At 44.8% G+C, this 25678-nt stretch overlaps 1 protein-coding gene across 20 annotated transcripts in view; it reads right to left on the reverse strand.

Annotated features, from left to right (window-relative positions):
• Positions 1-25678, reverse strand: part of LOC117601225 (latrophilin Cirl) — a 308948-nt gene that overhangs the window by 63235 nt on the left and 220035 nt on the right. For 4 of the 20 annotated variants that reach the window (XM_034317728.2, XM_034317725.2, XM_034317726.2 and 1 more), the window contains one exon: positions 23702-23921. The exons of 15 other annotated variants lie outside the window; for them this stretch is intronic. Coding sequence is in view for 1 of the 5 variants with exons in the window: in XM_034317721.2 (XP_034173612.2) it covers positions 22344-22398 (55 nt within the window). In the remaining 4 variants the exon portion in view is untranslated. Of the gene's footprint in view, positions 1-22343; positions 23094-23701; positions 23922-25678 lie in introns of those variants that run through there. One more of the 20 variants, XM_034317721.2, reaches the window with a different exon arrangement.

Genomic DNA, 25678 nt, shown 5'->3' on the forward strand with positions numbered 1-25678 from the left:
TTTCGCTATCCTCCAGAGTGCTCTTTGCACCGTTAATCCGTGAACGACGAAGCGATTCATCATCCCGATGGATTCTTCCATTCCAGCGGAACTGAAGCGCTCGAAAACTTGGCGAAATTGAAACGATAAGTTTCTCGTAACTGCTATTGCCAAAGATACGCATCTGAAGATTACCGTTTTCTAGACGCGTTAATCAATAAGCGGCAGTAATCAGTGTCCCAAATAAAAAGCATACGAAAGGTCCTAGCCCTTAACAGCGTCTCGCGTTTAAGTAATTATCGGTGTTGGTAAAGCAAACGAAGGAATTGGCAAAAAATCTATTATTCTTCGGTGTCTTGGTCCTTCAGCATCGCGCAGTTGAATCCACGCTGGTGCAACATAACGAGAGGGCAGGCATTTTACTAGGGAAGGAAAAACACTGGTCGTCGAGGAGTGAGAACTATCTTAAAGTGTCGTTAGGAAGTCATCCATTATGCGGCAAAGGCTGCTCGTTCGCCTAGCCCACGCCAGAAGTCTTCTCCCGCTGGACTTTACACGCGGACACGCCTCCGCACCTTTCTCCGTCTCCTTTCCCATTCTCTTCTTCATCCTTCCGCGTCGAACCACCTTCTTAACTGCTTCGAACGACGTGTTTTCCATCGGGCGACTTTTAACAACGGATACATTGGCTGTGTCATCGAAGAACATTCGATGTTTCATACGTTCTTCGCGCGACTCGATTAGAATTTCAAATAGAACACGCCAGTGGATAAAGGTGTCGCGGTGGAATAATTATTCGGAGCAAAGTTGATTTATAGGTTTTCAAATGGAACGATCGAAAGACCAGGCAAGGGAATTCGATATTCGCGAGGAAATTTGATAAACGCATAAGGAATCGCGTCCGAGTAGCTAGTTACGCTACAATTGGTCCGTGCTAACGAACGATGCTATCGATATTCCCGTAATTTGTATACCGAACGGACTTCTTCTTCTTTTTTCACGGCGCACGCTTCCTGGTTGCGTCCTCGTTACGGCTTATCGATAAATCCGCTGCGAGCGTGCAACACCACGAATCTCCGGCGTAAAGGGGGATCGTTAATAAATAACGAGCATCCGATTGATTTAATAAATGCATTCTAATTAGCGTAATACTACCGCCGGTTGGATGGCTTGCACGACTCGATCCTGTTACACGCTCGATCGATCCAACCCGCGACGATTAATCACGGAAACGCGTCCGCGAGCCCGGAATCTCTTCTAACAGATGTTACGTCTGGGAGACAAAACCTTGCGAGCTGCATTGTTTCGGTCGCGTACCGCTTTGGGAGACTCGCAACCGGCGGAAAGTTGCTTGGGACACGGTGTTTCGTCGCGGAGCCGACATTACAAGCGCGAAGTCTTGCCGAGAAAAGTTATGCTCGGGGTGCCTCGTCGGAATACAAAGGGGGGCCCTTGCGTGATCCTTCACCGCTTGGAACAATGCGCCGTGAAGCATGGCCGCTCGTTTCCCGTGTCGCGCACCCAACAGCCACGCTCGAAACTTCGCGATTCGCGAGAATCGTTTCTAATATCTGCTACGTCGTTTCGTATATCGCGCGAGGAAATTTTTATATTTCAAAACTGGATTATTTTCCATCGTTACGAATGCTTCTCGGTTAATTTTTATTCGTTCCCAAGGGAACTGGAAGAACAAACCGTTGCTAGGGGAACGATCGCAAGAAATAGCCACGGTAATGTGATTTGAACGCAACGCTGCTACTTAACGAGATAAAGTTTCTTGGTAGGGAGTTCTTAACGCAGCGATAAAGTGCTCGATAGAAGCAAGAATCGAGGATATTGTAACACAGTTACTCGCGGGAAATAAGGGCGATGCAATTTTACCCGGTACTCTGGTAATAAATGCACCAGTTGTTGTTGGCTTTCCACTTTCTTTTTTCCCTCCAGTTCGTTCCGTTCTCGTTTCGCGTATTATCAATGGTTGTTAAAAAGGGGAAACTGTCGGAAAAGTTGCGCTACAAACGGAAGATCGCAAATAACGTGTTTCCGGCTTGAATTCGATGCCGCCGACGCGTTATACCCGGCGAACTGATTCCTTGCTAAAACGAGGAAAGCTCTGCGGTTGCGATTAAACAACCGCGTCTGCTGATTAACGAACGTGCCGCGATAATCAAGCAAGTAACTGGCCACCATTGCCGTCAAACACCCGTCTGTTGGTTAGCAATGGATCGTTTAACCTCGTTTCAACTATCAAACAGATTCCCGATGAGAACTGTACACAGTCTCTCTTCTCCTCAGAAGCAGGATCAAGCCTCTTGTACGACGCCCGTACACGTCATCCATGAAAAGCAACGAGTTTCCGGAACAGGAAACGCGAAAATATCTTTGACACAAACGAGAATTTTGGGAATAAAAGGATATCGGAACATCGATCTATCAAGATATTACACGATATCGAAATACCTATTGATGGGTATGAATATTGATAGCATTAAAAAAAGGAGAAAATAAAAGAACGGTAGCAATTTTCGCTTTTCAATTGTGTCTGCGAATTGAACGATTCGCGGGAATCTCTCGTCGAATGAATTTTTCATTCGATAACTATTCGATCGCGGACATCGTTACTCTTCTCTTTGCTCTGCTTCAAATTTCGTTCGTAGAAATCGCGTCCTGGCCCAGTCAATCATAGAGGAAAACTATTTTTCCTCTCTGTTTGCTCGGCTTCCTTCCCTCCTATTCCCGACAATGGTTCTGGGCCAATTTACCTGGCGAACTCCATCAGCAGGGCTTTTATTAACGCGACAATCGTAGCCCGCCAACGGTATTGCCTGATATTGATTTCGAATTAGCAAGATTGTTGCAGGTAGATCGGTGAATAGAAATCGACGAAAGAAGAATGAGTCTGTAATCGAATCATTGTCCTATTGTGTCATATCTCCCCCTTTCTTCGAGATACTCTGGTACAACGCAATCATTTTCGTGGAATTTTTGGTAATATATCCGACATAACTTGCCAGTATGTACCTTGATCGCAAATTGCCGTTTTTTCTTCGGTAATAAACGTCGGCAACACTTTAGTTACTTCAATCAAGTCAATGTTGCGAATTACCAGGGCAGCGAGGCAAGTTATCCCGAAAGCAACGAATTCGTTCGACAGAATTGCACGGCACGGCTGAAATTAGTGCTTGTAATGAAACGCCATTACGTTAGGTTATAGCTGTATAATTTGATCGGCTCGATACAGGGGACCGCTTAATCGGTCATAGAACAGGGGTACGCCGATGCAACCGGCGATGTGGTACCAGGGAAGGGACAGGTTTACGGGTTGCATAAAAAACGTCGAGATGTGCCGGTGCAAAATTGCGCTGCTCAGACGTTCGGGCAGCTGCCGTGCTAGATAATGGAACGGCTTGTGCAAAAAGAAGCGGATCGACATTAATCTTCGCCCTGGGGGCCCGCTCGGTTTACACGAAAAAGGGGGTGGAAGTGCATAAAGGTGTCTAATTATTGCCTGGTTGCAATGAAATTGCGTGGCCCCGTGATAAATTAGCCAGTGTGTCGGTTAATGGAACACTTTTGCGGACCGCGCTCCTCTCACGGTTTATTGGCTCCGCAACGTGGGAGGGCCGCATTGGAATAAGAGGAGACGCTTTTTAGCATATCGCCTTGAACTAACGAGCATATTAGATAATCGAGGAGGTATCGAAGAGGTAGATAAACATTTTAGAATACAAATTTTCTTATTTCTTTTCTAGTTTCTCCCCGGTTCTTTCAAAGAGCGAAAGGCTCCTCTCTCTACTTTTATCCTCGGTTAAGAAACTCTACGTTGCACCCGAGTGTATTTTAAATGAGATTCAAATATACATCGAACAATAACGTCCTCCTGAAAAGGAGAACAACGTGTCGCCACGTGGAAGCAATACTAATTCGCGATGACGAATGAACTACGCGTGTCTGTCAATGATTTCTTGCGCAACGACGATGCATCTCGTTCGTGCTCTTTCACGGGTCAACGTGGATATCGCGATGACACCGATGCTCAAAACTACTCGATGACGTGGTCGTCAACCGAGGATGCACGGTTGCGATAATAGAACGACGATTACCGCGGGACGTAATTAACCTTTTCGACTGGATACTCCGTGAGCCCCGAGAATCGATAAGCTCGCAAGTATCTGCGGTTGCGTCACATGCGATTATCGTTGGATGCGAATTTAATGATGGAATTTGAATACCTCGTTAGACGGGACGAGAAGAGGGACACGATTCGAACGAGAAAGGAGGAGGCTGAAGAATAATAGGCTTCCTCAGACGTTCGCGGTGTTTGCAGATGGTAAATATAATTTGAGAATGATTACTCTCGAATCGCGACTAATGTGATCCCATCGTAGGTGTAACGATGCTTGGTATGTATAGAATTGATGGAAAGATTAATTTCAAGAATCAGTCTGCAAATGTCGCGGATCTGTTGAAAATTTTCTTAGGTTAAATACGTGGGTGCCGGTTCGAGGTACTCGATCCTCTTTGAACCGCAAGTATTTTCCAAAGTAAACACGGAAATCTGTGGACGCGGGTAAGTAGTTTACACTTGAAAGTTTCGTACGCTTTCATAATCGAGTACCGTGCGCTTACGAAAAATTGTCGAGCGGGTCTAAAGTCGCGTGTAGCCTTGAAAAGAATCGTAAAACTTCACGACGGAAACTATCAAGTGCCCTCCAACGTGTTTGACGACAATCTCGAATTTCCGATAGAAGCCAACGAACACGTATACGGCTTCGGTCGATGCTTTCGTAGTAAACGACACGCGAGAAAAGGCCGTAAAAATCCTTGCCATTAAAGCGTTTCCCTTCCCGAGGAAATATATGAAAGGGTAAAAGATTGGAGGAAAAAAGAAAGGGAATATATTTCTTTGATCAAGACACGAGGGTAATCGAAGAAAGGGGAGGAGAAATTCTCTTAATGCTACTTTACTCTTTTTTTCAACGACCGTACGTTACGCCGAGAGAAATTAGTAGACGAGGTGGTCTATGATTAGAATGGAAAAATGAGAATAGGCATAGGTGTGCGTATTGTGTGTGGGTCGGGGTAGAGAAAGCACATCGAAGACATTATGGCTGTTGTGCATGCACGCTGATTCGATCTGGCGCCGCGCCTTCGCACGAACTAATAATTAGACACGTTTATGCAATTCCACCCCTCGCCGCTAACCGGGCGACAACCCCTCCACGGTAGTTGCCTCTTACAATGACAGAATGAATTGAACGCCGAGCATATTTTATATCATTAACGTAGTATGATGATAAAACGAGTCATAATTTCTTTCGTTTGCCTTAAATTATCTTACCCCTATCCTTGTATTCAAGCGAGTTACCGTAGCTCGCGAATCTGGCAAAGTAAAACCGTTGCTCCAGAAAATGCTTCATCTTACAGCGAACCCACTTTCGGCTGTAATTTCAAGACAGAAAGTCGGAAACGTGTGAAGTTGAAGGAACGGCAATGTTTAAGTTGTCGACGAGGAAAACGGTGGAGAACGTGAAAAGGAGGGTTTGAAAAAGGCACGTACCATCGTCGCGACGATTTAATTCGCTCGGCGTTCGCGTTTCTTCGCAATAGAGCGCGCCGCGAGGCAACGAAGATGGCTACGGTGTCGGGTCGAGATTTTCGTCTGGTGAAAAATTCCCGGTGAAAGAAGGCCGAGGTAAGCCCGACGGAGGTATACACCGTTCAAGAGGACACGGCTTGTTTGTTTGCGATGCACTTTGCGAGTCTCGTCGCCGGGACCTTGACACGGCTACTTCGTTTTCAGGTTGCGTTGGCAGGATACACTTAGCACAGTCGTGCACGTCGTGAGAACCTACGACAGACCGGTCAGGTATTCTCGATCAAAGGAGACCGTCGATTCTTCGCTTTGATCTTTCACCGTTCCACGATTTATGTTGCGTCAAAATACGGTACACGGTGTGTACCAATAGCCATTGCCCGCTGATGAAACACACCGTTATTCTGAGCAGTCATTGCGGATAATAAGAATTGCTCGAGTCCATTGAAACCTCCAGATGGGTTAATAATCGATCGCTTCTCAAATTACCGATGTTTTCATCAGTAATTTACGTATCAGCTTAACGTCACAGGTGGATAATTAAATATAATCATCGCGAAGCTCGTAAGGGTTTTAGCGCGATGCATGTATCATCAGCTAAGAGATGATTCAATTTGTGAATCAAGAAGGAATTTCGAATATTTCCGGTCGTCGCCTGAGGACATTGGAAAGAATTGGTCACCACGAGACACGTTTCACCGTGTATTCCTACAGCAGAGACCTTGGCACGACTTTTTCCCTGCTCCTTTTTTCCCCTGTCCTGGTGAACGCGTGGGCACGATGCAGTTAGGTAGTCCCGGCGGACAAGGCCTTCCGTGTCGGTTGCCTGGTCGCTTGTACCTCGCGTATATAAACCGCAAGCGAGCAGCTCCGCCTTCGTTGCATTTCGTCGTCTGCCGATCGAGAGGCTGTTGCAACGAATGCAGCTCCCGTGGAATCGTGTGCACGCTCCCTCGGACTTTCTTTCGCCTTGTACAACGCGCGACGAGCACCTACACGCGCATTCCGGCTGACTTACGTAAGGCGACATTATCCTTGCGAAATCGAAACACCTCCACGGTTAGGTTTCCTCGCCAACGATACCGGAAGTGTCCCGCTCGAGAGTCCTAGCGTGGGAGACAATGTTTTCGGGGAAAGAAAGGGGAGAACGTCGGTGACCCAGTAATGTTCGAGGGGCAACAAATTGAATTATATTTTGATAGGATTTAATTTCAATTCATTCTATTTCGGTCCAAACAATCCTGCACCGGATACTGAGGGTAAATGTAGAAATTCCTGAGGATAGGAAACGATTTATTCCCAGAGAGAATTTTAGAATAATCAATAGATTCGTGCTGAAAATAATAATAGAATTGCCAGGTATTCATAGCGGACGTGAAATTTGATCGAAGAATATCGTGACCGCGTTAGTTTCGAAATAACACGCACAATTCATTTTATATGGTATTGACCGCGATGCGACGGGACGTTTCCACCGGAACCAGGCAGTTTTTCGTGTTTGCGCGGAATTTCGCCGGTCCGATTTTCCATTCAGCCCCGAGACGGCTGCAATTCCATCATCGTCATAGATTATTTCGGAATTCGGACGCAATCGTATTTCCGTTCCGCTGATCGACCGATCGAATCGACGCGAGGCTCGACGTCCTCGAAAACGCTCGCCGCGGAAACAGCAAGCGGATCGATGGAAATGACTGTCCCGTTAAAAATTCAACGATACCCCAAGCCAGACGCGCCACATCCAAATGTGTTCGACAGTTATTTGGGCATTTGGAGCCGGTAAGAGCAGCTATCACCAATATTGCGGCAATCCCTGGCCAGTTATTGCCGACAAGATTGTTAAATAAATGAAAATAAATATTCCGAGGCCGGTCGATCGGCGACAGAGTTGCAGAGAACCATGGACAGTTGATATTTAACGTAGATAGATTTATTTATTTCATTGAAGTATAAAAGCCTAAAGAGAAGGTTAATAAATGATGGAATTATGAAATTATCGTTTTTGCTCTTTCAGATATCAAATTTACTACACGTTTCGTTACGCCACTTTGGCTGTTGCGTAACTTCAATTTGTTTCGAGAAACAGCAGAAAGAAGGTGAGAGGAAAAAAAAAGTTAAGAAGCCTACTGCTTCTTAATACGAAAATTATTTCTCAACTTTTGACGAGCGGTTTCTTCGCGCCATGAACATGCAAAATTCGTCACGTTTACGAGTATGTTGCATCACGAGAAGGTGAAAGCGATCCGATATCGAGAGCGATAACAAAAATGGGATAAAATCAAAAGGTCGAAGAAATCGTTACGAGCCGAAACGGTGAAAATTCCATATTTGGGTCACTCTCGAGAGTCTCGCGAGGAGGACGCCCTTTTTCATTTGCATACGTAGCTACATCTGTAATGGCAGACCCGCCTGCGAGACTCGTACACGCCTTCGCATAATGCCTTCTGATGCATTATGTATGCTTCACACCCTTTTGATGATTCGGAAAATCACGGTAGGGTCGTCGTCGACCCTATGTCTTGGTGCACGGACCAAGGACCCTGTCGCGTCTCTGCGCGTCGTGCCGATACTGCAAATCGATTCCGGCAAAAATATCTACCTCTTGATCGATTAGATCGCACAATCGAACTGAGAAGATCATGCTTGCGATGCATAAAACAAGAACCGACGAGGAAATTCTAATATTCTTACGCCACGCAGGGAAATGACACGAGTCATCGGTAATTGAATCACGACGCTCCTTTCTAAAACAGAATTTTTCATTCGTGCCAGTTTTAATCGCGTTCTACGCTCCGTGGATATTTCAAAACGCACGTCCGCTTGCGGGGAATGAAATTAAGCTCGCAGCCACCTAAAAGTACGGTTAATCTTTCGACTTCTTCTACGGACTGATTAACGCGTCCGGAGCGGAACAGTTTCGCAACGAGAACACGGTTGATTTGCATAGGGTCGCGATTAATTATCGTGGAATTGCGTGGAAACAAAGTCGGCTAATTACGGCGGTCGGCAACGACAATTCCGTTTAATCTATGACTGCAAGTTAAGTTAGAAATCTAAGTCGTTTCTTAACCTGATCTAATCATTCGTTCGGTTGAAGCGACGCTGGTGGAACGGATCGAAGATGGATTCATTCATCCAGAAGATTCGCACATCCAGGACGACAAATCAATTTCCATTAGCACGATTAACGCGATTCATATCGAGGCACGTTCTTCGCTCGATCGTCGTGCAGTTTCGGGAATAATTTATGCATGCGCACCGTCCTCTTTCGGACGGTCTCGCCGCGACTCTCCCTTTTCTCTGCTTCGACGTGGCTGTTTTTATTTTCGCGAGTCACGAACGCGCCAAGGCGAACCGTCTCTCGTTTACGTCCGCGATTTAATTAGCGTGGATTAAGCTCGGACGGTTGCCGATCCGCGTTCCTCGTCTCTCCCATGCACGCTGCTAACATCTTCTCGTAACTGGTCCCTTTCTCTTTCGTTCGGCACACACGGGGACAGAAAAAAGCGAAGCGTCTGCGAATCCTTCGTGAGAAGGACGATTGAACGCGCCACGAAGAAGGACTCGCCCGCTGAATTATGCGCGATACTTTTTCGTTCATTTGTCGCGAGACCTATCTCTCGTGTGGACAATATCTATTACCGTCCGTTCTGAAATTCAATGATTCAAGAACCTAATGAACCGCTCCGCCTGATAAATTCCCGTCCGTCTTGGACGCGATTAATTTACCCGTGTAAAGGTCAATTTACACCCCGACGTCGACGACGGACACAGGGCACCGATTCGCGAGTTTTAGAAAGATTTTTCTTTGTCGCCCTAGGAAGGGACACGAAATTGCCGGTCGACTGGAACGAGACAAAAACACCGTCTGTCTATAGAGTGAGTGACGGGTGGCGAGCAAGTTTTATAAAATTCATATAAATTCAGGATATACGCGCGATTCCCGCGACACGCGTCCTGTTGCCGCTGTGTTTTCCAACTTCCATCAGAAATTTCGTTCCATTCGTATTCCCAGCATGCGTGTAATTCATAAGCACTTCCATTTCGTGGAAAAGCGTGTCCGGTGTATAAACAGGCTAACACAAAAGCGTGGGAGAAACAAGAGAGAATGCGACTCTGAGAGGGAGGGTCGGAAAAAAAAGAGGAAATTGAGGGAAAGCTGGCCGTGCGAGTCATAACACGCGACTCGCATAAAATGTGCTTCCCTTTTGTTCCTCAATTAACATAAACGCGGGGTCTCGGCTGGCAGCAAGTAGTATTGTTCAATAGGTCGAAATTATACAGAGAGGTTATCGAGTTTTTCTGACTTCCTTTGAACGTTCCAGACCACTCGCTGAATCGCGATAAAATTGCTCGATTCGCATTGAAAGTTCTCATTTATCTTTCATTAACTCGTTTTTCATTTCTCCGATAAGTCGGAGGGGGGTCAGCGTCGCCCGAGCGACCATTGAAATTCCCGTTTGTGAAACACCGACGACAACGCGGACCCGGTCAAACATCTAAATACACCATTAAAAGGAAGACCAGGAGTTTGGTCGGATGAAAAAGGGGACAAGAGGGACGATAGGAGATAGGTGAAAGGCCAGCGACGACACACCGGCGACTCCTCCACCATCGATGGAACTAAAGGACTCTCTGACTAGCGCAATTAAAGCGGAGAAATCTTTGGTAGAGATAAGGTGGTCATCCGGCTGTTCGCAGAGGGGAAAGAGGAGAGTAGGAAAAAAGAGAAAAGAAGAAAGGAAAACGGTAGAGGGTCCTGCTGCTCGCGTACGACTCCTACCGGATTGGCTATCCATGAGAGGTTTGATAAAAAGATGTTGAATTCTACCTTCGTTGCTCTTTCTATACTTAATTAACGATATTGCAATTACTTGCATCGTTGCTTCGAACTTCATCGACTAATTTCTTTTCTTTTCTTTTTTTAAATCCTTCCCTCACGTTACTTTGCAATTACAAAGGACAACTGTCAGTGACCCTACTCCGGACAAAGTTCACAGAGTTACCACTTTATCCGTGGAAAAATGTGTCAGCAACGGCGAATGGAACACGATTCAGAGACAGTGGCCCTCTGATACTCGATGTCGTCCTCCTCCGGGCACAAAAGGACCTCCAACCCGGTTATACTTCTTTTTCCTTTTTACCCCCGTCCCTTTTCTACTTGACTGCGCTGACACCGTTTTCAGTCTCGATGTTCTTCTCGCGAACTTCTCGCGTGTCCTCCAATCTCCACGGAAATGGCCGTAATAGCCGCGCTGTCTGTCGCTTTATCGGGCGTTCTCATTAATCGAGGAAACGAAAAAAGACGCCGGCGAACGGGGAGGGGTACGAACAACAGAGAGCCAGGAAATAGGTCAGTTTCTGATAAAGTGAACACGGGAGTCGAAAGAAAGTCCAGGACGATGGCGTACTCGATTGTGTGCGGGCAACACGTACCATCGCAACGGAATAGAGAAGAGGAGGGTGCAGAGGCGACAATGAGCCCAGTGACCAGCATCGATCGATGGTCCACCCCGAGAACCGCCGATTACCACCGAGAATTTCTAATTAACCATTCGGCTCCTTACTCGGCCGTACATGGGCTCCCCTATGAAAGCACCACTTTGCGTTCGTCCGTAACTAGATATAAGAAAACTATAATATTATCTATCGTGATACTAAATGTCAGAATAAAAGACTTTGTAGCAATAAATAAACATCTTAAAAACTGTTGGTCCCTATCACCTTTGTTTCTTTCATTAAAATTTCGGTGAGATCGTTTAACTCTTTCACCCCAAATATTAGCCGATACTTCGATGTTGCATAAATCCTGTTTTTCAATAACCGAAGGAAAAACTTGGCACATGTATAAGACCTAGTTTCAATAGTTTTTCAATTTTCCGCTTAGAACTCGTGAGTTAGCATCGGTAGCCAAGTCGAGGGAAACACTTTCGGTTCCCAGGCCAATATGCGAGGTTGTCCGCGAGACAGCGAAGAAATTTGCAACAGCGTGCTCGTTCGACCGGTGGGAACGGTTAATTCCGTAAAACTGATAACGCATATCTGATCTCGAGTCGGTACACGTACGCTCGATGATACCCACTAGGTTGCGTCTACTACGTGGAACAACGTTTCAGAGGAACTGGCGAGTAGTTCAAAGTTTTGGAACTAGTGTACACGAGTTGTAGCTGACCCGATCCCCGCTTCTATTAACGTTACCGCCACCGCATCTGGACAAGCCTCGCACTAATTAATCGTACGTCTCGCTCGGAGCTGACGTGCTCGAGTTCAAGGGGAATCCCAGACGTCCGAAGAATTACGATTCGAGGACGCGATCCCGGATTTCGAAAGGCGTCCGCCTCTCCGGTGGCCCCAGTCTTTGATTCTAACTCGATTACTTAATATCCGACCGACGATTAATCCTACCGACATGGTAGAAATATTTCATGCATTCGCAGCCCAATGAATTTCATTTAGGCAAATATTTTAGAAACGAAAACAGTGGGACCGATTTCGAATACCAATGAGATCGTATTAATAAAATTTGAAAACAGCAAACAGAAACATTATATTACAAATTTAAATTGTTCTCCGGTTCGCCAAATTATTAATATATTCTTTGGGGAAATAACTGAAAAATTACGGATAAACGAGCAAAAATTTCGTCGAGTTTTATTTTTTTTCCATCGCGATTATTCCATGAAAAGGATTTAATTTTCCAACTTCGCTCTCATCGAATACGGTACACGGATTGCTGGTTTGCATATCGATGCAGTTTTAATTAACGAAGGAATACCGCTAATCTACGTGCACGATGAAAAAAAAAAAAAAAAACGTGGAACAAGGGGAAAAAAGGGTAAAGCAGCCGGTACAAGTTGGCTGATAAAAGGGCGCGGGGGATAGCGCGTCGCGTTAAATTCATCGTTATCGAAGCAACCCCTTATTCTTTCGTCTTCTTACACTGTCGTCGTGATCTTCTCCCGGTATTCTATTCCGTTCTATCGATCAGGCTACTCCGCAGCCAGCTCCCATGCAAACACACACGACACGGGGGCGAATGCGGTGAAACTGCTGGTATCTGCGATCGTTGCAGCCAGTAACAACGGCAGTTAATGTCCGAGGGCCCGTGCCTGGGTACTTCGTAACCCAATGAACAGATACAATCGGAACATAGATTAACTGCAATATAGACCTCGCGGCTCTGACTCCATGGCCTCGAGAGGACATAGAGAGAGAGTAAGAGAGACAGACTGAGAAAGGAGAGAGGAGAAGAGAAGGGTTCCAAACAGCTTTCGAGTCGTAGTCGAGGACGATCGCCTTATAATTGTCGGGCAAACTGAGATCGTTTCGTGATCTCTTGATTGTTTTATTTTCACCGACTTCTACAGGGTGTTCGGAAGTCTTTTACCACGAACGACATAATACGGTAGCGAAGGGGTTAAAAAAGAAACGACGAATTCAGATTTCCTTCTGAGAAATACACTCTGGAGAACATCTTCGAAAATGGCACTTCGATAGACTTGGCAATCGTCCACTAGGATAACGAGCCACTGAAGCTTTCGAATCAGGATCGTTCACCTCTTTTCCGTAGCAATGATCTCGTTTATCTCTCGCTTACCAACATCGACAAGAAGCAACCCGGCTAAGACGTGCAACAGCATTCTTGGATACCGGCTGGCGCCTAGTCATCTCGCCGGACGAGTTATTATCTCGAGCCGAAATACCGGCCAGACTTTCCGGTGCTCCCCGACGATACTTAACCTGCGTTTCGACGGTAAACGCAAGCGGAGAACGCGTAATACCTGTGCCCGGCAACTGGAAGTCGCGGTGACGGTGAATAATCGTTCCCAGGGAATATCCGGTATCCAAAGAATGCCCATGACAGCGGTGTGGGGCACGCCTAATCGGTTGGACGAATATGTTAAGGGACGGGTATTTTTCATACTTATCGGGGCCAGGATCGGGATCGGATCGTGAATCGCGAAGCTGTTCGAACAGGAAACCGAGTCGATGGGTCAGAGTTTAGAGGATAATAAATTGCGCAGGTGGATCGTGGCTTTCGAATAACTTCGAAAGGAATCGGTAATAAGTAGAGACAGTCGCTGATGAATGAACGTGTACACACGAATTTTTTCGTCGGCTAATTAATTAAGCCATCCTTGGAACTCGGATCGTTTTAATCATGCATACATTCTTGGAATTTCAAGCACATGCTGAGCGGTGTTCTACAATCCCTTATATTTTATACTTGAAATATTCCGATTCTGGATATTCCGTAAGGTAAATGGAGAAAGCTCGACTGCAATTACGTTGGAATTTCCTGAATCTGAAGGTCTATCAGCCGAATTTTCTAGTCTAAAAGGTTTCGTTGTTCGAAAGGTCTTGTACAGAGGAATTAATGAGAACTCGAGGAAGGGTTACCCTGAGAAAGTTTGAAAGTATTTTCACAAGCGGCAAGGGCCGAAAACGGCGAGGCAAGGACATGCAGGTGGCAGGTGGCCGCCGGTGTTCGAGACAGGTTCGGGTCTCTGATCCTTTGGTAAGGACGCGGCGTGGCGAATCAAGCGGAATATGCTCGGTCTCGCTCCGCTCCCACCATAATAATCGATGACTTCTCCTTCTGTGTCTTCCATATATTATCGATTTCTTGCAAATCATCGTACCAATTCGATCGTAAATCACGCGCGAATCTCTTTCTCTCTCTTTTTATCACATTCACTCGGTGCTTCTTATCGGAGATATTCATAAATTAAGATCGACCGATTAAAGGCCGCCGGATTAAATTTAAGTCGAACGATTCGAAGAAGCGGGCAAAAACGAACGAACACGAAAATACGTTAGTCCTCCTCCTCGTCGTCGTCCTCCTCCCCCTTTTATTTTCACCGATCGGCGAAGCTGCGCGGCAATTCGATTATAATTTACGCGATCGCGATCGTTAAGGGCGGTATTACAGCGAACGATTCCCGATAATTAATTGTACGAAGGCGCTACGTTCGCGAGGCGGTTCATCGAATCGTTGCAGACGAGATTAGCGACGTCGCGATAAAACGAGGACACTCCCTTCAGCTTGCACGGCACTCGAGGCGCAAACTTTCTTTCCTCGAGCTATGTGTTTGCGTGAACGCGCGAAAATCACGTTAAGTCGCGATTCAGCCCTGTCATTTATGTAAATGAAACATTAACAACGTCTACCAAGTTTTATAGTCCCGAGTTAACTGTTTGCCCCCTCAGGTACATCGTTGTCTCGTCTCCGTTCTTCTTCCTCCGTACCACCGGACGTCACAGCGAAAAGATAAAGAACAGAGAACAAAGAAAACGAAGAAGAAGACTATGATGGAAGATGGCCCGACCAAAAGTTTCCTCGCGATGAGTACAGTTTAAGAAATGACCACGCTTTAAAGCTCCCTCTTATGATCCACCCTCTAAGATGATCCTTCGTTTCGCTACCTACCCCTCTTCTGTAGTTCACCTCTTTCTTCAGCTTTCTCTATCTTCGTTGTTATACGAGTAAGAGCCACTCAATTTTAGTCGAGCATTTAACACAGCGAATAACCTCATCCTCCAGAGGAAACAGTATTCTCTTCCTCTCGCTTAGGAGGATCCTCCTGGACTTCAAGCTTGTAACCTCGAGTATTACACGAGCAAAGCTTGCTAGCGAGCTTGAATTTCTGCTATCTGTTTTCGCGGTCGACAGACTCGACGTTGAATCTTCTTGTTTTCGCCGAAGCATCGACGCGAAAAGGGATTAAATTTAGGTTACGTTCGCTGGTAACAGTTTTGTAGGGCGGACCGGTGATCTGGAGGGCGTTCGTGACCCCGATCATTTATCGTACTCGAGTATTCGAGATCGAATAGGATAGATATCCTTTTTATTCGATTGCTCGTGAATCGAACGCGTTCCCTGGCTCGTTCAACAAGCAAAGATTTCGTGACGAACGGTGCTGCTAATTGGACGGACGGATGATTAACGAGCGCCGCTGGCGGAGGCGATCGATACGTCCCTAATAATTTAATAACCACGGTTAATTTAATTTCCAAACATTGAGCGGGAGAACGCGTGACCCCTGTGCCGGCGCATCGATCGTAAAATATGGAATTATTTCGGGAATTAGGCTCGAATCGAACAAATAAAGAAAAAAAAAAATGAGAGAGCGAATCGGTCGACTCGGGAATTTCGTGAGATAATAAAAATGAAGCTTGGTTGTTTAAAAATCTATTCGCAACTTCGTTCGCCGGGATCGATAAACGATAAAGTATTTAATAATTCCGCTCTGATCTTTCGAGTTTAATTTGATCTTTGTACATTCATGCTGTAACAATGAAACACATTTCAATAACAGGATTTCCCTACAGAGTGAATGAAAATTAAAAAGTTAAACTGATTTGCCGAGTGTCCCTGAACGTAGTTCATGCGAAATTATATATGTCAGAGTACATTTTGCGGAGGGTGAGAGCAGCCTCCGTGTTTAGTTGGTAAATCAATAAATAGAATTACATGAATGTACGGTTTGATATCCAATATTTACGAAATAGCTTCCAAAGAGAAGCTAGTCAAACGTGGAATAAATTATATTACGTTTGATTTTCACATTTTTTCATTGGCTGTTTGATTGATACTAATCACTTATTACACGTAGAATGAATATCACGAGGTCGGCTTTTGACTTCGTACGCTTTTACTAAAAAATATAAAGAAAATATTTGAAGAGGGAACAAATTCTCGAGACAAGAGAAGAGGAGAAGGGCGAAGGAACGCGAGAGAAACAGAGCGGAAAACGTTTATGCATATCTCTGGAGCCGATTATCGTCCTCGGGATCGCGCTTAGGAGGCATCGTTGCACCTTCCGCTCAACCGGCCAGGCGTACACGAAGAGATAGAGGAGCGCGTAGATATTAAGGGGCGTCCATTCACTTACTGGCCCGTTTTGGAGCGAGTACTGCTTTAGCTTGCAAATATCGCCTGCCCCCGATGCGCGTGCGAGCCCGATGATAAAACAAACGAAACGACGCTTTGTTTATGGAGTCGACCGTCGGAGGGTTGGAACACCATGGGACTATTTACGGGCGAATTATATTCCAAATCGGCCGCGTAGCCACCGTCGGTGACTATTACAAATATCGCGACGCGTTCTTGCGAGCACCTTTGGCAACGTGTAAGAAAGTCACACGTATGGAATGTTTATAGCACGAACCTTTGTCACATTTTTAAGGCAGTTTTTCCAATCCTGCTCTTTTCAAATCTGGTTTATGGATATAAAGTTATAGTTTTATGGGAGTAAAAGTAAACTCGCTGAAAGCATGAAAGTTGAGAGCCGTTAACATAGTAATACAGCTTTTGAGAAGAAAACCAAGTTCCTCCGGTATATCGGTATATGTACTGCCTTTTTCAGATGATCTTAACGCGAAATACCGCTCGTAATTGCTCGGTGGATTATCGCATTTTAGTTCAGAATCTGCTCGTTAATTTTTACTATTCAACGTTACGAAATTCCTATTTCAGTATATGAATGAACAAGAAAATATTAAATTTTTAAAACATTTTCCACTTACTGAATTTAATCCTCGAATTGCGGACCATGGAGAGAGTCTCAATTTTAATTCAATTTCGCGCTGTTCACGATTGTTGTTCAAGGGTTAATATTTAAAAAATAATTTCTGATAATTTCTTGATCTCTTGCTATAGAATTCGAGCAGTTTCGAAGCAAGGTCGTGAATTTATTTCAAATAGGTCAAAACGATCGACAAGACGAAGCTCATTCTCCCTGTTCCGTGTCGCGCAATTAATATTCCAGTAGAGTTGGCGAACGAGGAGGTTCCGGTTGCCGCAGGTGTACTATGAAAATCGTAAATTTTCACCTCGGGGCATAATGGAATCGAGCAGGCTTCGTTAATAACATCTGCCGCTTAGGAAGACACCGATTGTACCCTTCGGCAAATTACCTAAGAGAATGAACAAACGAACCGTACAACGTTATATACGCGCTGAAGAAATTTCATTCGTTGCGAGAAAATATCCTGTATACCACTTCTGGGAATTTTCTAGCCTCTCGAGATCCGTGAAAAGCATATCGCGAATTGCCACCCTCGAACCCGATGTGAAAAGAAACTTTGAAAGAGAATCAGGACACCGAGACTTTAATTCAGCAAATGAACAGAGAAAGAACGGTGCCCTTCGAGGATAGTACTTTCTTTTTCCTGCAATTTATATCATCTTCAATGATAAGACGAAGGAATAGAGAAAAACATCTATGCTCGATGCACCGTTTCTTTTTTTTTTTCAACGTGACCACCATCAGCCAACAGAGTTAAATAAAATTTATCTCGAGCGACGCAGTTTCCACGGAATTCCGGCGGCCAGAGGCAGAAGGTACATCCGGGATCGCAGCGAAAGTATGGCGGGAAAAGAAGGAAAAAGGGAAGAAGAGAAGACCTTCTGCCTCTTGGTCGAAACGTCGCAATGCGTGCAAATTACTGGCTGCTTGCTGTCGTTCTTTTCTCTACAATTTCTCCCGATTTTAGCCCGTTTGCGAGAGGGACTCTTGTTGGTTTATTAACGACGAGCGTGGCGGATTCGAAAGAGCGTTATAATGCCTCCGACTTTCCGTTCATTTCGTTCGAATCCGCCGTAGTTCTCTAGCGGATTTGCAACTTTAATAAGCGTTAATATTTCATCGGTTGGTTTTATATTTATTTCTTGGGACGACTGCTTATTCAATGTTTCATGCTATCCTTTTAGTGCAATTATATTCCAACATTCGCTAAATGGTTTTAGAGAGCAACCAATGGATTATAACTACTGGAATAAAAATTCAATTTGTTCGTAAAGAAAATAATTTATCTCGTTCAGGTTCGAAAACGTCGATCAACGAAAATCGTAGATGCAAACAGGACACGCAGAGAAACGATCAGCGATCGACGCACGCGTTCTAACCGTGGTACGCGGGACGAATTTCAAATATTTACTTACACGCGTGCGAAACGACACGGCACGCGTCGAAACAGCGCACGATTTATTTCCTACACCCCCGATCGCAGCCACGATCCTCAACCCCCTCGACAAACCACCGGCGTTGCTCGACGTCGCGACCTTTCGCGCCGTGCAGTTTGCAGAAATAATGCAATTTTCGTGTTCGCCGCTAATTTACGGACGGCATGCCGCGTTACGCCGCCCCGCTGGATTTGATCTTAGCCCCCGTAGTTTCCCGTGGAATTGTTCGCATTGTTTGTTTCCTGGGGCTCGAGAGAATTATTTTATTCCATTTTTTTTTCCCTCCCCCGTTTCTGTTTTCGTTATGTTTGTTTTTGGAAAAAGCAGGAAGCCCGCACCGGTCGTCGGTTGGAAAAGTTTTCGGGACGTTTGTTGAATGTTGGAGGGTGAAAAGTTGAAGCGAAAAATAATACATTTAGATCTATAAATATCCCCGCGGATAAAAGTGATGTATTTTTTTGTTTCAAGCAAGATTTTCCGTCTCTTTTGCTTCTACTTTTTCCGTATTAATGAAAGGGTGAAAAACGTTAAGAAGTAAAATCATCGAAAAATATTCTGAATTGATAATCGAGGCGTGTAGCTTATTTGCTACAGCTGAACGTCGGGGCTACAAAATTGCCTGGATACTTTATCGCAAACGTATACAGGGTCCTTAACAAAGGCGCGACGCATCCTTTTATTATCGTCGCCCCTTTCCCGCAGCCGGTTAACGAGTTTAACTTCTTTTTGGTAACACCTTTTCCCCCGAACAAATTACGCGGCCGTTGAAACGCGACGAGGAAGAAAAAGGTAAACGCGGCGAGGTGTTCGCGCGGCATCTCGGTGAAAAACTAGTTCCATATCTCGTTCGTTTTATCGCGATTCTATTTGCTTTTCGAGGCGAGAGAAAGAGCCAGGGTCCCCGCTGGTACTTGCCAAACTAATTCGCGACGCACAGCCGCCACACACGCCCGTAAACGTGGCCCTTAATTACACGTTCGTATAATCCTATCGATCGGCAATTTACAGCTTGGCGTCACCGTAAATGGGAGGTTTAAGAGCTTGCCCGTTAAGTTCTCGCTTGGCTCCGTTCGCCAAGCGGCCGCTTTCGTTCTTCGTGTTTATGCCTCGCATGAGAAACGAGCCAATAAAAATCCTGCTGAATGTCAGACGAATATGGTAGCCGAATGATAATGACGTCGCTAATTAATACCGGATAAACGAAGTCGCGTGTACAATGGCTACAATTAACGATAATAATACTATGAATTTTGGAGGCTGTTTAATAAAGGCATTAGCAATAATACGGGTCCGCTGTGACCCCTGCAACGATCATTTAATCATTACTAAAATTGTTATGTTCATTGGGGCATCGTTGAAAATGGTACCCGTTTGAGACGGTGCCGGTTGAAATTGGTGCCATCACGGTTCCTCGGAGAACGCATTTGAAAATCATGGAACGAAATACGGAACGTCGCGACGCCGGTGTCGCCGCGACGGCTGGATGGTCGTTTAACTCCGTAAATTTCTCACGAAAAGACCGAGAGACCGTTCTCCGAGTGGTCGTGTCTCTTCCGCGGATACGAGTCCCGCGTGGTCCTATTCTTCTCTTTTTCTTTTTACCAGGACCATCATTTTCTTCTCTTCATCCGCGCTGATCTCTCCCAGCTCGACGTTTTCTCTCCATATCCTCGCGCGTTCGCTAAACTCTACGCCCCGGGTCCATTCATTCATCCCCAAAACCCTCGACTCACGCCATCCTGCTTTATTCCCCTAATGTTACCTCCGTTTCCCTTCTTTCTTACTTTCTTCCACCGTTTTTCCCCCCCCTTTCCATCGAGCACACGAATAATTACGTTTCCCCTTTGGAAGCTGTCCATTCATTCTCGCATCTTTTCTTTACTTACTTACTTTCCACCCGTACCCCCTTTTTTTTTTATCGTTCCTCCCTCATTTCACCGTTTTCTCTTATTTACGTGTCTCTCCGCGCTATTTGTTCGAGCGTTGTTTGTATACAGCGTCCAGCCGGCGATTCAAGAGCGAGTAAAAAGAGCCCCGGAATTGTGTTAAAGCAGAAGAAGCAGCCGGCTGCTAGCAACCCCTCGAGAAAGGGTGGGTTTTCAGAATCGCGTACGGCCGGCTTCCTCGCGAGATTGTGTGTGTGTGTCGCGACAGAGTTGTGAACACACCGAGCCACTCGGGACTGTAGGTTTTCGTGCTTTATCGGCCACTTAAGACGCGAAGCTTTAAGCAACGTCGCGTTCGCGCCGCACGATTGTCGCGACGCAGCGGAAATATTAGTTTTCCACGACGGAGGTGAAAGAAGAAACCTCGAAGGATATTACTGCGGCACTCGCGACACGACAAAATTAGTCTGTACGTGCCGTGAAATAATCGCGATCAGATAAATTACTCGAGAATTATTCGATCGACTCGTTTAATGCACGTCCCGCGTTAATGATTTACCGCCGCATTATTCAGCTCGCTCCGCTTTCGTTTCGTCCTGCTAATATTTTATGCAAACATAGTAATTGGCCCCATTATTTTATGAATCATTTCGTTAGTTTACGATTCCATTTGGAGAAGTAGAATTATTTCATAATATATTCTATTACGCTTTGTTAAAGTTAATTAATAATTACAGCCAAAATAAGTGTGGCTGTTAATCCTCGAAGAGCAGTCTGGATCGATCATGACAAAAACTTACAAAATATATACAAGCACATTAACCTAAAGTGAGAAAAGTTTAAAGTTTAATAAAATGACTTTTGATCCCTCCAAATGTGTCACTGATATCTAATTACTTAGCGTTCACGTGAAACATCAATCATTTCTAAAATGGTAGGGAAGGTCAGCAATTTTCTAATTCGTCCGACACATTTCATCGAACTAATGAATTAAATAACTTCTTAGGCACGTGTACGGGTCGCTGCAATATGCAATTACGGCCACGATGTTGCTCTCGTTGCAGCGACTAAACGCGCGCCGCGTAATTAATTTTCCCGGCAATCTGGCACCGCGTCCACTATTATGCCGCTACTATTTCCCAGGCTATCGTCGGGCATTATAGTGGTAACTATGCTCTCACCCCCGGGTGGTAGCGAGGGCTCGCGGGGGTTTATACGAAACGCTCTGCTAAATTTGTCGAGACTGTAACACGGAGAAACGGGGCTGTAATGAACCGTAACCGTCGCGATAATGCCGGACAATAAGCGGCCAGTTCACGGTCGATCCGTAATTACCGATGTTACGAGCTAATCGTGCTCGATCAAAGCGGAGATGAGATTTATTCCGTTGCCAGGCTAATGAGCCCGTTTGCGAGTAATTTTCAATTTCTTCTCGCTCGATACGCTGACAATGCAATCCTCGTGTGGAACAACCGCAATTAAGACCGTTTAATTGAAAACGTAGTAATCTTTACTTGAAATTTTTTAACACTATGAGTGCCACGTCACCCATATACATATTATTAGGAATTCTTTGACTTACTTAATTGGAAATACTTGTATTAGGTACTTGAAATTGTGGATAAACATATAATAAAATATTTTAAAGATAATATACATAAGATTGGTTGAACTTTTCTTCAGTGTAAAACTCCGCGTTTATAGCGTATTTGACAAGCCAGTACGACGCCATTTTGAGAGTCAATATGGCATCAACATAACTTGTCAAATACGCTAAAAACCCTCAATTTTACATACGCATAACTTCTGAATCGGTGGATTCCACGCCTTACAACTTAGACTTCTATTTGTAGCATTCTCTAACTTATAACGACTATCTATTTTGTGTTTCGTTTTTATATCAACAAATTTTACTCACTGTGCCAGCATGTAACAGCTATGATGCCCCAGTCTAGTTCATTCGTGTATTTCATTCTCTGGTTGGTTACCGTAGATCTGATTTATAGCAGGCTCGCAGAAACAAACGTATCGCGATGAATGATCCATGATTCGAGCAGCAAAAAAAAAACTTTCTGATTAATGGTGTCGTTTGGTCGGCTTATCAACGCTGTATATTAATGTTTGTCATCCCGAGCAACAATTTCGTAACAACGATAAGCCCTCTCCGAGAACACAACCGGTACGAGGCATAACAAGGTAAATCGCGACGAGAAACGTGAAACGATCTACGTGACCGTTCGTTCGTCCGGTACAAGGTTGATGCACGGCGAATGAAGAACCTGATACGTACATTAGACGGTATAGCTGCTCGATAACACGTAATTTCGTGCTTCTCCTGTACGTGAGAAATAGGGATGGAGAAGGAGAGACGAACAAATCTAGATGAGCTTGCAACAGCAACACTCTCGATGTCACGTTGATTTTCTTGGAATACTTGACGACAAAACACTTTCAGGTTGTTTTAGAAACTTAACCTTTACTTGTATGTACACTCGCGAACAAAATGGCGTTGTCGCGCACTCCCGATGGCGGTCCCGTGAAGACTGACGGAGTAGGGGAACAGGCTCCGTCTCTGTCCCCCCCACCGCGGCACTTGCTTAGAAACACGTACGCGGGATAATTTGAATTAATATGTATGTATACATCATTTTTTTTTTCGTACTTTCCAGTTATGTATTAAATTGTATAATCTTTAATAAATAAAAATCATATTATTTAGAGTTCCAAAAATTACTGAATATTCTTTAGACATACTGAAATAAGTATTAAAAGCATTTTTCGTAAAATTATAAGTTATACCTGGATTTAAACAAAACTGAACTATTGCACCTAAACTTTCATCGGTGTGTCATACACCCTTAATGTGCAGTGAAGGTTCAAACGCTATTATTTTAAGAAATAAATAAAATCGATAATTACTGAATCAGATCTACGAGCAATATCGAATCATTTAAAAAGAAATCTAGCAACAGTCGTCGTCGATGGCGTCGCTCCAGCTCTGGTGGCCATATTAAGCAATATATCACGGATTTTATTTTTCACGAGCAACAAACTTGGACGACCGTAAAACAGAAACTAAAAGTATAAATCACGCGAGTCGACCGATATGAAACAACGGGCGAACGAAATTTCCACGGCACGCCGCGACCGCGTAGTTTCGTGTTTTACGTCGTGCGACAAAAAATAAGAATCGTCTCGATTCTTTTCCTGTTACCGGGAAAAATCGAGTTCAACCATGAGTACAATCGTAGTATATCTTTGTCAAACAAAACTTACCCGTTAATGTCGTGAAAAGCGATTGGACATCGTCGTGGAAAAATTAAATTTTCAACCAGCCTTAGATCTTATTTTAACAATCCCTTTACGTGTACGCAAATTGGTGTATCTAAATCGTTTCCGGTGTTCGTGCAGAAATGATTACATTACCCTACCACGTGTTCCTCTGATCTGCGTGTTTCTCGCAATAGGTCGTTGATAACCGGTTGAGGTAACTTACCTGTAAACAGAAAAATAGTATCGGTTAATAGAATTTTTTAAACAGATTCGGTAATCAAGGGGTACTTTATCAAAGTCTTAGCCCGAATAATTGCTTTAGAAAAGGATTACAGAGCTGCTGAGATTTTCTAAGAAAGGCAAGAAATATTGCTGACAATGAACGTAACAAATCTCGGTAACTCGTTCAATTACACGGCAGTCGAGTAAAAGTTTAAACAACCGAAGATATATGTAGCTGGTAGCAAAAACTCCGGTCAGAAATAAAATATATAAACGACGGAATATAAATAACAAGGAAAACTAACTTCCACTTTTCATCGCTCTCGGTTCCCGAGTCCTCTTCAAACATACAACTGAGCCGACAAACCCTGCACGACGTCCAAATAAACCAACCTCGTATCGAACGTTCATATCAAAGAAAACAAATTTCCACCGCGTGTTACGTCGTGTTTCGGGTGTCGTATACGCAAGCCAACCGGCCGGAGAAAAAGGGGTTGTAACGGAAAAATCGGGTCGAGTTTACACGGGGCAAACGTATTTTACTTGGCCATCAAAATATTTAGCCAGATAACACGAGGATGCTTTCCTAGTCTCCCGCCTTGCGATTCATTAAATTACATCTACACCTGGTCCGCGCTTCCTCTGTTTTCATTAATCCCAGAATTCTATCTTTCCTTGCATCTACGACTTATCTCATCAGATTCTCCGTTAAGTATCTCGGATACATTTTCCTCAGCTCGACGACTATGCCCCGAGTAATATCCTAAATGGTCCTCAGAGCCAGGCAGCTGAAACTTTGCAGAAATTAGCTGCTCGAAACTATCAATAATTGAAGGGTCCCGGGTACTTGTACCGAACAGTGTAAGTCCCCTCTCGTCGTTCGTATTATCATCCTTTACGATATCGCTAATAAGAGGTTTCAAGCCTTCAAGAATCTCCGCGACTTTCGCTAATCCTCTCCTTTCGTCCATGCTCCCCTATCATCGTTCGACCATCTCCGGCGCTCTTGCAAAACGCGAAAGCCTCATTTGCTAAAACGATCGAATTGCTGGGGCAAAACGAAAGGAAGATGAGATTTTCTTTCACGCGACTCGAAAGTCGGGTGTCACGCGTGTTCGAATCCTAAACGCACACGGAGCCAGGCAAATGAAGCGGAGTCGCCCACGTTCCGTGGCGAGGATTTCGCTGTATCACGATACGATTTATCGGTCGCATTCTCCTTCCTTCTACCCTCCACCTTTTCTTCCTCTTCGTCCTCTTGCATCCACTTTCCACTCTTCTCTCGAGCACCTATGGCCGGGCCATCGGTCTTCAATCACGCTCGGATCTTTCGTCTCGATAGCGCGAGCATAATCGTACGAGACCCACATGTAACTCTTTCCTTTTTCTCTCTCTTTCTCGCCCGATCACGATCCTGGCTAATAATAAACCGTGCGGCTGTTTAAACGTTTCTCTCGCGACTCTCGGTCAATCACCGTCCAGGTATTACCTGTCGTAATCCACGGGGATTACGGGTAATTGTACAGAGGGATAGGTGAGAAACGCGGCTACGGGCTTGTTTCCGGTATTTCGGATGTTCCGGTGATAAATAGACCCTACCGTCCAACGGTGAGAACCGACTTCTTGCCGCGCGATGCGCTCGCTGTTGTTGCCCGGTTATTTATTAACGGGGGCAATGGGAAGGCTGATTTAAACGCGGCAAAGTAATTAATTACACGCGCGGTACACGGCGCTGGTATGAATTTTAATAAAGATCGC

The sequence above is a fragment of the Osmia lignaria genome, chromosome 16 (genome assembly GCF_051020975.1).
Source record: "Osmia lignaria lignaria isolate PbOS001 chromosome 16, iyOsmLign1, whole genome shotgun sequence".
In the NCBI taxonomy this organism is placed as follows: Eukaryota; Metazoa; Arthropoda; class Insecta; order Hymenoptera; family Megachilidae; genus Osmia; species Osmia lignaria.